Source organism: Pogona vitticeps, chromosome 2 (genome assembly GCF_051106095.1).
Source record: "Pogona vitticeps strain Pit_001003342236 chromosome 2, PviZW2.1, whole genome shotgun sequence".
In the NCBI taxonomy this organism is placed as follows: Eukaryota; Metazoa; Chordata; class Lepidosauria; order Squamata; family Agamidae; genus Pogona; species Pogona vitticeps.
The window spans coordinates 94,292,023-94,305,638 of NC_135784.1; the positions used below are offsets into that span (position 1 = coordinate 94,292,023).

At 38.2% G+C, this 13,616-nt stretch overlaps 1 protein-coding gene across 2 annotated transcripts in view; it reads left to right on the plus strand.

Moving 5' to 3' along the window:
• The window catches only part of DCTN4 (dynactin subunit 4), a 28,726-nt gene extending 17,525 nt beyond the window's left edge, over positions 1-11,201 (plus strand). For both annotated transcript variants that reach the window (XM_020809958.3, XM_020809959.3), the window contains 7 exons: positions 1,128-1,240; positions 1,370-1,479; positions 3,074-3,147; positions 4,243-4,297; positions 6,591-6,698; positions 8,091-8,188; positions 8,960-11,201. In XM_020809958.3, coding sequence (XP_020665617.1) covers positions 1,128-1,240; positions 1,370-1,479; positions 3,074-3,147; positions 4,243-4,297; positions 6,591-6,698; positions 8,091-8,188; positions 8,960-9,173 — 772 coding nt within the window. In that variant the 3' untranslated portion in view covers positions 9,174-11,201. The remainder of the gene's footprint in view (positions 1-1,127; positions 1,241-1,369; positions 1,480-3,073; positions 3,148-4,242; positions 4,298-6,590; positions 6,699-8,090; positions 8,189-8,959) is intronic.
• The last annotated feature ends 2,415 nt before the right edge of the window (positions 11,202-13,616 follow it).

Consider the following 13,616-nt stretch of genomic DNA (forward strand, 5'->3'; position numbering starts at 1 on the left):
TTTTGTAAATGGGATCGACAACATTTTGTTACTGATATGGGCACACACATCGCACGTGCATGTACTTGTTTAGACTTGTATCAAAGCTTTGCATGGACTTGTTTGATTCATAATTGATAAATAGGAGTGTTAGAGACGTTCAGTTGCTTTCTGAGTTTTGAGAAGAAAAGTGGCTTAAAAATACGTTCAAAATATAGATAGAAAATACATAAAAGTCAAGTGAATCAAAATCATCTTTAGGAGTGGTAAGGACAAAATTTTATACATATTTTGTAGCTGTTACGATTGCATAGGGGGTCTACAGAAAACAAATAAGTCGGCAAGTGGTCTACAGGGCAAAAAAGTTTGGGAACCTATGCTTTAGAAAAAAGCTGAGTGAGCTTTCAGTACCATTGTGCCAGGCAGTGCTTTTACACTTTGTTTTCCAGTTGTTACCTGGTTTTATGCAACAGTAATTGTTTTCTGGATTTTATGCCTACTCAAGAGCTTTTAGTTTTCTTCATCATAATGTATTAGTTTAGTGGTGCAGGCATTCCTCTGTTCTTGAAAGCCTCTAGGAATCTAGTAACTTAATCCCATGTTTATTCTTTGTGTTTTCTGTCTTCTGAGGCAGTAAGCCTTTAAACCCTTTCTGGATGAAGTTTCCCCTCTGGTTCCCTCATGAAATACATGTCTCTTTAGAATGTATTAAATTGGATTTATTGTGGTAATTATGCCTAGAATTTGATTAGATAGGTAATGCTACCAAGCTTTATGGCAGGTTTCTTTGAAAACCTGTTTTGTAAGTAGAAGGCTGAAACTGAGGTGCACTGGATGTATCCATTACTTATTTTCTTTCCTCTTTTCTTTATCATGTAATGCCAAAACTCCTATTTAACAGTTATGCTAAGGTTGTACTTGAAAACTGTCTCAGCAAAGCAGTTCCTATATGCTACTCACTTGGGTAGTTTTATGCTCCTTCTCATGCTGTTGAATGGATCCTGTTCATCTGGATATCTAGCTTCCAGTTTCTCTGCAAAAGTTCACTTCTTTTGGGCCAAAGGCCGATAATTGATTATTGCCGAAAATTTCATTTTCTCCATTATTTCTGTAAGATTACAAAGCAGTAATTTTGTTCTCTGCCCTAGGCTGAAAGAAGGAGAAGACCAGAAAGAGATAAAAATTGAACCTGCTCAGGCTGTGGAGGAAGTGGAACCTCTGCCTGAAGATTATTACACCAGACCAATCAATCTCACAGAAGGTACTAGCTTATTTTATCTACAGCGCCAGACAGTCCTGGCTGTTGAATTCTGATAATGCTTATTCTTTCTTATTGCTTGTGACTATTAACCAAAAACTTTTTTTTAAAAAAATTCCATGCTGTGCACAGTGACAACCCTGCGACAGCGCCTCCTCCAACCAGATTTTCAGCCCATTTGTGCTTCTCAACTTTACCCTCGTCATAAGCACCTGCTCATCAAACGTTCACTACGATGCCGGGTATGTAGGCTGCTGTTGAAAGTAATTTAAATTTATTTCACACAGCTACTTTCAGAGAGCTGAAACCTTTGGTGGTCTCCTGTCCAAGAACTTGGTTCTTCCAAGGTTTAAAATCCAGAAAAGGAAGAAAAATGTGTTTCAAGAACCATTCCAAATTGTTTTCTTTCATAGTTAAATGCATAAAATAGTTTAGTGCATAGAAACCTAAAATATACCAAGGAAAGCCATTTGTCTTTCTAGCTCCACATTGTCAACTTGATGGGCAGGGTTTCAGGCAGAATACCCCCATGCTCCAAAAAAGTACAAGTGTTCAGACAATGGATTGCTAAGCATGTGGTAGAAATGAATAATTTTTTTTCTATAGCCAGTTGGGAACAGTTGCTTATCTGAGATACTAATGGTCTAATTAGCAACATATTATAATTTGGTCAAGAAAAATAGAGAATGAGAGGAATTTAAGCTATGTACTGATATCTATAAAATCTTACTTATTAACCATGTATGTTTAGTTCTGCTCTATTTAACTTTTTCCAAGATGCTTCTCTGCATTCTGGCACCGGAGTAGGCAAGGTGCAGGCCATGGACTTGTGAGCATTCTCCTAAAGCTATTTTCACTTCACCCTATTTTTTTCTGGAATGGAGAGATTAATTGGATTGGATTAAGTTCCTGAAAATTTCCAGAAGTAGTACTTTGGTTTTTATATAGGTCACTAGATTGTTGCCCTCCGTAAATGGTTTAAGACCCTCAAATACCTATTTTCCAAAATTGGAAATTGACTGCTAGCTACTTTAGGTTTCATTTTTCCTTCCAGTTTTTGATATTTTCAGCAGGCTGTTCAGCCCCTAGAGGTGTACCAAGGCACAGAAAATTAGCACTCCCAAATCTGCCAGAGTTGCCACCTCTGTTTTCCAAGGAGATTGGTGTTTTTCAAAGTGGTATCTTAAAAAAAACTGATGCAGGACAGTATGGACTCTGAACGTTATTAACATATAACAGTTTCAAGTAATAGGGTGCAAAGAATCTTAACCTGAAGAAAGAGTTGTGCATTTGTTTGACTCAAGGTGTAATTAATTGATTCTTGAAATTGACTGAGTTGCAAAACTTGGCAACATCCATGGAAACCAGTTGTCAGGAGATGTCGGACAGACAAAACAAAGTAATTCATTCTGTATATAATTAACTTACGGTATTCTTCCATAAGATCTGGTCATTGCCAGTTGCTTAATGGGTTTTAAGACATGTTTAGAGAAACTCGCAGAACAAATCTGTCAATGATGACTACTGTTCAGTATGGTTGTATAAAACTCCCCAGCCAGCTGGCATGAATCAACCAGGAGAAAGAGAAAGCTGTTGCCTCCATACCTTACTTGCAACAATCCTATAGGCACATCATTGACCACCATCAGAAATGGAATTCTGAGCTACGGAGGCCTGAAGGCCTATAGGTACTTTAGGATCTGAATTTAATTTTGAGGGGCCTTCCTATGTTTTCGTTTTTCTACTGGATCATAAGAGTGGCTTATAGTGACATTTATATCTATAACTGTTGTTTGGCTACACAAACTTTTATTTTCATGTTATTTCCCTCCCTAGAAATGTGAACACAATCTGAGTAAGCCAGAGTTCAATCCTACATCCATCAAATTCAAAATTCAGCTGGTAGCTGTGTAAGTATTCTGGAAATAGATAAAGGGAAAAATTATTCTAAGACTTGGACCTAGTTTTTGAAATGCTTGGATTGTCCTGCTTGGCACTATAGATGAGGGCTTACAAGACAAAAAGTCCTGGCCCTAGAAAGGTAGCAGGTGAGGGAGGTGAGTATGGAGGCCAACCTAACTTTTAAAACAAACTTTTTTTAAAAAAAATCATGTTCTGCAATCCACTGGGCAAATAGCTTAGTGAGTTGCATATCTGGCTGTGGAGCCAAAAGTCAGGAGTTTGAATCCCAGTACACCTGTGAGGATAAGAACCAGTCTGTGAAACCTTAGCAAATTGCACAGTTCCAGGGTGCCCCCCCCCCCAAAAAAAAGGGAATGGTAAACTACTTCTGAATATTTGAAACCTAGAAATATCTGGAAGAAATTACCATAAGCTGGAAAGAATTTGATGTCATGTAATTATATACATTACATAATATTTACCCAAGAGCAATGTGATACGAGGAACAAAACATTCCTTAGAGAGTGTGCTCCTATGTTTTATTGAAGTTCTGTAACAATTATGTTACATAGCATAATTGTTACCATAATATAATTGTAATCATATTGTTTTATATTCTGTTTTTGGTATATACATACTGTTTTTGTGTCATCCCATACATGCACTTATTCTTAATAAAAATAAAGTGATAAGTTGCAAGTACCTTTTACTACAGGGTAGGCAATGTGTTATCCTCCAGGTCCTTTATAAGTCATGCTTACAGGAGTTTCTTTTAACTTGTGGAATGAACTAGGTTGCCTCTCCCTGTGTAAAGCATGTAATCTCCTCCTTTTTAAAAAAGTAAACAATTCAGTGTTCCAAGCCTTTCTTATGCTAGTTTCCTCCTTAATAAAAGGAAAGATTAAACAATTCACTCTATTCTGTCTTATACTCCTACCCATTTTTAAAATACAGTACAGTATCAACATTGTGAAAAAGTCAGTCTGGATTGAAAGGTGAACCAGATTTCTAAAACATCTTAAATAAAAAGTAAGAGTGTAAGCAAAAACTAGGGGATGTGCTCGTGCTTCATCATTATTTATTCATTTCCTTTATATTTGTAGAAACTACATCCCAGAAGTTAGAATCATGTCCATTCCCAATCTTCGCCACATGAAGGTTAGTTCTTGTTCACTTTGCTAGGGCTCTATTCAGGTGGAACTTGAAAGCTTTCAGGGGCATGTATGAGTTGGTATTAAGAAATGGCTGAAATTCTGTTGTGTAACTTAAATCTGCAGAAGGGTGATGGCATCATCAAAAGGGGCAATTTTCAGCAATTAAAAACTTCCTACATGTCCTGTTTTTCCAACTCTGGTGTGTAGCAGCTGCAGAAAGAAAAAAGTAAGTCTTTAATTACCAAAAATTGCCACCACTTTTGGTGACAGTTACCAAAAACTACCACCAAAAATTGCTACACCATTGACAGAGGGGGGCTTTCTATAGCTAAAGGCTTCTGCCCATCTAGTGATTCTCATGGCTTCCACATTATGCAGGAGATTAAACAGAGTCAGAAAAACTACAAGACAAAAGTAAATGTGTAGCCTGCATAATTGTAAACCGCCCAGAGAGTGCTTGAAGTGCTATGGGGCGGTATATAAGCAGCACACTTTGCTTTTTTGCTTTAAAGGTAAAGGTTCCCTTGACAATTAAGTCCAGTCGTGTCCGACTCTAGGGACTGGTGCTCATCACCGTTTCTAAGCCAAAGCCACAGTTTGTCTGTAGACACTTTCTATGGTCATGTGGCTGGCATGACTAGACACGGAATGCCGTTACCTTCCCACTGAGGTGGTACCTATTTATCTATTTGCATTTGCATTCCTTTGAACTGCTAGGTTGGTGGGAGCTGGAACAAGCAATGGGAGCTCATCCCATCGCATAGATTCAAACTGCTGACCTTTCAATGAACAAATCATTGGCTCAGCAGTTCAACCTGCAGCGCCACCCACATCCCCTCAGGACAGAAATAGAAAGTTCTTAATTACTGAAAATCACCTGTGCAGATGATGTCAGGCATGTGTATATTAACAAAATTTAAGCCACTGCTTTTCTTTTTAAAGAACAACATTGCTTTTTAGTCCAAACATTGTTTTTATAACATTGGTTTGAGACAGCACACTAAATTGTTGTTAGCACAAATCATTGTTTAGAACTGGGATACACTCATTAATTGGATGAATTGACTGATAAACTATTAATTAACTAAAAAGACATCTTCAAACAATTGGACAACAGCATCTTTTAAAAAGTTCTGATTCACAAAAATAATTATGAAAACCGAAGCTGACAACTACCATCTTGATGTTTTCTCTTTCTGAAACATTTCTTGCAAAGTGGGAAGTATGTTTCTTCTAAGTTAATGGCTGTTCCGATATGTATCTGCGTTGTGTGAAAACATGACATACTGCTTGGTCTGTAAACTACAAATAAACATATGTAATCAGAACAACAAAAACTGGTGTGAGTGACTGAAATGTATTTAATCAGGCCACAGCCCTCTTTGGTATAATGTCTTGAATGCTGAATTACACAAGGAGACAGTGATTTACAGCTGTTTGTCCTCTTAGGCACAGCACTTATATTTCTGTTGAGCAGGAGCTTCGGAGAAGTACATCTGTGATTAATCCATTGAGGTCTCATGGCACACGTCAGTTTGCACAAAAGATGGGTTGCATACTTACAGCCAAACGCTGCAGTTCAGATATCATATCAACCCAAAGTTATGCTTCATTAAGTGTAGTGCGATGTGAATTGAGCCCAACTTGAGCCTTTGTTTCTGATATGTAGCTGTGGCACTTGAGAAATATCTCTGTTATGTGAGTGCGGGGATCAATTTTTTCTGTATGAGAATAGAAAGATAGTTCCTCTGGAAATATGGGATAAATGAGTAAATTTTAGAGATACAGTGGTGACTCGCACAACGGGCGCCTCGTAGAGCGATGAATTCGCTCTACGAGGCCGGTTTTGCGATCGCAAATGCGATCACAAAACGGTGCCTGCATAGGGCGAAAATCGCAGAGCGAAGGTCGGTAAGCGGTTCGCTTACCGGCCTTCGCTTTGCGACCCGCCGATCAGCTGTTCGGCGGCTACAAAATGGCAGTGCGCAGCGTTTTCACACCCTCGTAAAGCGAGGGGAGGGCACGAAAATGGCTGCCGGCCATCCTGAAGCATCGCTGAACGGTGAGTATTCGGCCCAATTGGAACACATTAAACCATGTTTAATGCATTCCAATGGGTTTTTACGTTCCGTTCAACGATGCTTTCACACAGTGAGGGTTAATCCAGAACGGATTAACCTCGCTGTGCGAGGCACCACTGTATTGGACAGAGATGCATATCATAAAACCTCAAAAAATCAAGGCATTTTTTTTCTAAAAGGAATGTTGTATCATGTTTATGTTTTTTTTTTTTACAGGAGAGTCAAGTTCTTCTAACTCTGACCAATCCAGTAGAGAACCTTACACATGTGACATTGAAAGAATGTGAGGAAGGTGATCCTGATAACATCAATAGTACAGCAAAGGTATGCAGTGTTCTCTATTTATTAGGTGTATGGTTCATGTTATATTATGTAATGGTTTATGTTTGTTATGTAATAATGGTTCATGCATATTAATGTTGCTGAGAGGCGGAGCCGAGAGAGATGCTATAAGAAGCGGAGCCTGAGTCAGTCTGGAGTCAGTAAGAGCAGTGGTTCTTAACCTTTGTTACTCGGATGTTTTTGAACTGCAACTCCCAGAAATCCCAGCCAGCAGAGTTGGTGGTGAAGGCTTCTGGGAATTGCAGTCCAAAACTCCTGAGTAACCCAAGGTTAAGAACCAGTGAGTAAGAGAAATGTAAGAGTCAGGCAGTAGAAAAAAGTCAGACATAGTAATAGAGTGTGTAGTTTGGTGTGATTAGCTACTGAAGATATTTAGGAATTAATCTCTGTAATCAATAAACCAAAGTTTTATTTAAAAGAACTTGAAGTGAGGACCTGAATCGAGTAATGGTGATACAGTGGGGTCTTGACTTGAGAACTTAATCCGTATTGGAAGGCGGTTCTCAAGTCAAAAAGTTCTCAGGTCAAATCTGCATTTCCCATAGGAATGCATTGAAAACCATTTCATCCGTATCTGCTCTTTTCGTCCATAGAAACTAATGGGAAGCTGCTATTCCGCCTTCTGCCACTAGAGGGGGATATTTTTTTCCTTTTTTCCTTTTAACCTAAGATGACTTAGCTTTTAAAAAAAGGAAAAAAAGAGAGTTCGTAACTCGAATCTAAGTTCGTAAGTCGAGTCCATATATCCCTATGGGAGCGGTTCGTAAGTCGAAGCGTTCGTATGTCGAGCCGTTCGTAAGTCGAGACCCCAGTCGAGATCGCCTAGTGGAAGCAGTAAGAGAATTGTTTGCCTTCGTGTGCTCTAAGGCTTGACGGTCAAGCAAGGGGCTCAAGGGTGAACGTCACAAGGTTCACCCTCACTAGAATAGATCCTGATGCTCACCTTGGTATAATGCTAGAAGAGACACAAACTGTATTTCTGTATAGTGTTTTGCTCTTGTTGACTTATGATGGCTTCATATGGACAGGTTGCTTACCTGTAATTGTAGTTCTTCAAGTGGTCATCTGTGATACAGGAAAAACAGGACTCCATTATTAACAGCTCTATCGATTCTGACCACTTAGATACCAAACTCTCTGTTGACTCTTCTTCCATACTTGTTATTATTGTTGTGTCCTCAACATCCACCTCAGGAGTTTTCACAAGTATGAAGGAAGAGTCTGGAGACTTCACTGAAGCTACTGCATTGGAAATTTCATGCTAGTGTAATAGTCTTCTGCTGTCTCTCCTGTGGTCTGTAAATTTTGCAGAGGCTAGAAGGAAAACCGTGGGTGGATACTGCTGTAGATCATTTCTCTATACAATTTTTTCAGGTGGTGGTTCCCTCCAAGGAGCTAATCCTAGCTGGCAAAGATGCAGCTGCAGAATATGATGAACTTGCAGAACCTCAAGATTTTCAGGATGACCCTGAGTAAGAGTGATCCTTTTTCTCTTTCTAAAAAAAAACTTTGCCTATGGCTTCTGTTCCATTTTGTCACCAAGTTTGATGTTTCACCAATAGTCTTTTTCTTCTATTCTGTATTTTAACTTTTTGAAATTGATATAGTAGTTACAAGTTTTTCTCCCTGTCATAAAACATTAGAACCTTGATGTTATCCACTGAAATTCATTGGCAGTAGCTTTAATACAAGCAGAATAAAGTACTTCACATAATACACGATTTATATAGTTATAAGGTAGCAAAGGCAAGTGTCTAGCTAAGATTCAGCTACACCACCTTCTTCAAATGATTGTTTTCAGATTAACAGCACATTTTACAAATGTGTAAAATTTAAAGTTGACTGTTTTATGAAGTACACTTTTCCCTTCGACAAAACTGGGATTAGGGATGCCAGGACTGTTGTATAGTTCAAAATCTGTGCATAACTCTTATGCCTCTAAAAATGCAACTACAAAGCATAAAGAAACACACACACTCCACCCCAACCAGTTCTCTCTGTGGGTGGAAATTATTTTCTGATCCAGAGAGTTGGGGCATCCTCCAGAACACTGTGGGAAGTGACACTATAGGTTGCAAGAAAAATTGAGAGTCAGCAGAAAACACCTCCTTCATCCTGCCATTCAGAAAGGCTTCCACTGAATCAAATAACCTTCCTTGAATAGGTGGGAATAATTGCATAGAGTTCTTTAAAAATAAAGGCGCTATTAATTTGAAAGACATTCTTTTTTTCTGATTTTGCAGCATCATAGCCTTCCGGAAGGCTAACAAAGTTGGGATATTCATCAAGGTCACCCCACAGAAAGAGGAGGGGGAAGTTACTGTAAGTTTTAAGATGAAACATGAGTTCAAAAACCTTGCTGCTCCAATCCGGCCCACAGAGGAAAGTGATCAAAGTTGTGAGGTCATCTGGCTTACTCACCACGTGGAGCTCAGTTTGGGCCCTCTGCTTCCATGAAACTTATCCAACACTTGATCCTAAATGATGGTCACACACTACACCATGTCACTATTGTAAAAGAACACACCCTGAAAAAATGTTGAAGGCACTGCATCATGTAGGCTCCTTTGGATGTGAACACGAACGACAAATTTCAGCTAAAAGATGCAGATATGGATTTGAAAGAGAAGAACTGCACTCCTGGGTGATTTGTTCCTTTGCTTCCTTTCTGAAATGTCTACTATGTAAATGGGTGGTTCGTCCACTGTGCCACATGCTTGGTCAGCTTTATCACACAAAGTTCACTGTGTGTATTTGTGGCCATCTTGTTTTACTCCTTGATAAAATAATTCAAGATTTCTAGCAGAAAACTGTATTGGTTTCCCTTGCCTCAGTTTAACATCAAATTAAATAATGCCAAAATCTCTTCTTTGTGGTAGGTTGTGTTCACAGTAATAATTATTCCAAGGCTGCAGTACCACCTTCTAATAAAGTGATGTTTGGCATCAGCAGCATGATGTGCTCTTGCTTCCATCTTCTGCTGGGCATAATGTGTTAATTGGCACCCATTAACCTTTTACTCATGTACCAAATTTTGTTATTTCATGAAATGTTCTCTTGTCTTACATGTTTTATTAAGGGACGTCATTTAGAGGAAGGCATTTATGTGCCATCCTAATATTTTGCAACTTTTGGCGGCAAAATTTCTGCTACTTTTAGGTTGGAAAATGCAGATTTAAAATGAAATAGGATCCAGAGTGATCTATAAATGAAAAAATGCAGCTGTAATGTACTTAGTGAAGCAGAGTTTGACTGGAAGATTGGGAAGAGAGGCATGTATTAGTGTTTCTGTTATATTATTTCTTTAGGAATAAGATAACCACCAAAGATATTTGATCATTTTTGTGGATGAGATCACCTTTCCAATGTATGCTTTGAATGTAAGACCTCTTGAAAAAGTAGCTACCAGAACCCACTGCATTTCTTTTGCACTAAATGTACTTAAAAATTGGTTTCCAAACCATAATAAGCATAAGTGAATGGCTTTTTAAAGGCTGTGTTAGCACCAAGTTGAATAAATAGTTTTGCTCTGTTAAATCCCAGAGCTATAATCTAATTTCTGCTGAGTTCTCTAAACTCAGTATTGCAGAGCAAACTACAAATATAAATACTGTATATGTAAATGCTCCAACATAAGCTTCTGAACTTTTTTTTTGGATTACAGAGAAGAAATTCAGTGGAACTAAGTGACCTGATTTTTCTCCTTATCCTTTGAATAAAGTTTTGATTCAGTATGGGGAGTCATAGAGGTATCAAGATAACATGGATGCAGTCTTTTGGGAACTGATATACAGTACAATGGGACTGCTTATTTTGTGGCCCAAAACTGAGAGGGAAAAAAGAGAGCCTGTTTTCAATTTGGCTAGAAAGGAAGATGAGCTCAAAATTGCTGGAAAGTGCTTTCCTTGTAGATTGCAAGATATTCGAGGGTGTTTAGATAGTTGTCATTTGCTTGGCAGTGTCTGGATGAAGGTTATGCCTTATTTTCCAGTTTGTGCAGTGAGTGTGAAAAATGAAAGAAGAAAAAGAGTTTGATGTTCACAGGCTTGCATAGACTATACACAATGTAAAGCATGAGTTCAAGAAATGTAGCCAGTGTTTATTAAATCTGTAGTGTTTACTGTCTCCTGCTCTCAGTTTATGAAATAACTTCAAATAATCCCTAGTTTAACCTCTCCCAAGCTAATTCTTGGCTGAATAATATTTTGGAGTTTAGCTAACAGAGTTCAGATGACCTTGCACTGAAGCTTCTTAAAACGTATAGAGAAGTTGGACATACTTCAGAGGCTTTCCCCCCCTTTTAATCTTTTAGCATATAGGATTAACTGTTAGGATGTATTTTCATATAATTCTGCAGAAACATCTCTCTGGCTCCTCCTTGGAGGACACTGGAAGCATTCTGCCTCTTGTCAATATTAACAGGATGACTGTGTTGCCTTATTGTTTAATTTAATGTAGTCAACTCGAAATAAAGAAGCAGATAAAGCTGTGTCTTTGTGTACTTTTTTCCTGTATAGCACATAAAGTAAAATGTGATAATAATAATAATAATAATAATAATAATAATAATAATAATAATAATAATAATAATAATAATAATAATAATAATAATAATAATAATAATAATAATAATAATAATAATAATAATAATAATAATAATAATAATAATGTGCCCTTGAGTTAATTCTGACGTACAGCAAACCTTTCCAGGGCTTTCCAGGTAGGGAATACTCAGAAGTAACTTACCATTCCCTCATTCTGGGGCTGTGCAGCTTGCCCAAGGCATCACAGGCTGGCTATACTTCACAGGAAGCACAGCAGGGAATTGAACTCCTAACCTCTGGCTCCACAGCTGGATACCTAAACCATAGAGCTATCCAGCCAGCCATTGGGGGGGGGGGAGAGATAATACCTGATGGTTTAAATTTTAACATATGGACCACAACATTTATTTTGGCAGTACCAGTATAATGTCATGATTTGTGAGACATGATTCAGGAAATTTCAGATGTTCCTTCTGAGAACTTATTTATGGGTGCAACAGTAGCTGGGCACAAGGAAAGGTTGGGAAGTATTTGATACTTTAATTGATGGACCTAAACAGGTGTCTACCCCATCACTGCCTGGACCAGAGATCACTAGTAACCATATGTTAGTTGAGGTTAGCTTCTACAGAACACTGTGAGTCAGGAAGTGATTTTAATAATTTTTAAAAGTAATTATTAAAATACAGTGGACCCTCTACTTAAGGAATTAATCCGTATTGGAACAGTGGCTGTAAGTCAAAAAGTCTGTAGGTCGAATCTCCATTGACCTACAATGCATTGAAAACTGATTAATCCCACAACTGGCAGTTTTTATTGTATTTTTGTTCCATTTTGTTTTTTTTCTGGTCTGTAAGTCAATTCTCTGGCTGCAAGTCGAATCTAAATTTTGCAGCCAGAGAAGTCTGTAACTCGAAAAGCCTGTAAGTCGAGCCATCTGTAAGTCAAGGGTCCACTGTACGAAACAGCTCAAGGCCAGTTGTTGGCCCATGTAAATGGACAAATTCCTGTTAGTTACACCTGCAGGCATAATGAATATGGTGTAACTTTTGGAGGCAAATTGCTTCAGGAAAGCAACATAGACATTATTTGTTCCATACCTAGTTGTGCAATTTGGGATTTGCAAATTGAGATAGAAACCAAAGACTATCATTTATACTCTTAGTGTTAGCACTAATGTGCCACCTCTTGTATATCTGCCATATCCATAAACTAGGCTCAAAGTTGTTCAAACACAATGCAGGAATTCATCAGAAGAACAATTTAGAATCACATCAATAAAAAAACTTTAAGTTCTAAGTGCCCAGTTGCCAATTTTTAAAAAATATTTAAAAATATCTCAATATGCATGGAGCATTCCCAGGAATTAATGAGGAATTTATCTCTCAAATACATTTAGTACTTTTTTAAAAAAAAAACTAATATAGAAAAAAATATAAGCTCTGTAAAGTCTTAAAAATGGAATCTCAAAATTTTAGTCATTTTCCCAACTCTACAGGAAATGGTAGGAAACTAATTGCAGCCATGCTAGTAACCAAACTTTGCTAGATTACTATGTGTAGATCTTGCAAATGTGTGCTACAAGACAATAAAATAGCTTACAATGGATAGTTGATCTCACAATGCAGCTATTTTGGCAAGGATAACCTTTAATTCATACCTCATAGAAAGTATTACTGAAGCAGTTATCATTGGTAGTGAAGCTTCTACTTTTATGATGCCATGCCCTCCTTGGCATGGTATATGCCACCAGCTTCCATGGAATGCAACATAATTACCATACGATTGAAATAACACTGCAGGCACAATTCAAATGATTACGAACTACAATACCTCACATACCTTGAGTCTGCTATTTGAAGGACCATATTGTCCAACAGACCAGCCTGCACTCCAGGATCTTCAAGAAGCCTTTGAGAGAATTTCTGAGTGGCTGCTTCCAGGCTCAAGAACTCACAAGGAGAGTTGGGCTGGCCCCCTACCTGTTTTCTTTTGTTAGCATGTGTCCCCCCCCCCCACCTTTTCATTCACACCTGATAGTAAGACAGAAGCAATATAGGAATCCTATTCTATATCTATCTAACAGAATACTGTAGATCATGACAGCTCTCCCCTATGACACACCAGTCAGTGGATGAGGAAGTGTATGATAAAAGTGTAACAATATCTGCTGCTAACATGGTGGACTGGAAGTGGCCCTTGGCTAGCAGAATGGCTTGTTTATTGGAAGTGGTGCATGTTCTCGTGTGTATGTATGCATTCATTTGGTGAGCTCTACAAAAGATGAGAGCCTGAGGTGGTACAAATACCTTTCCAAGATCACTAAAAAGTAACAAATTAGACAAGCTCCACATTC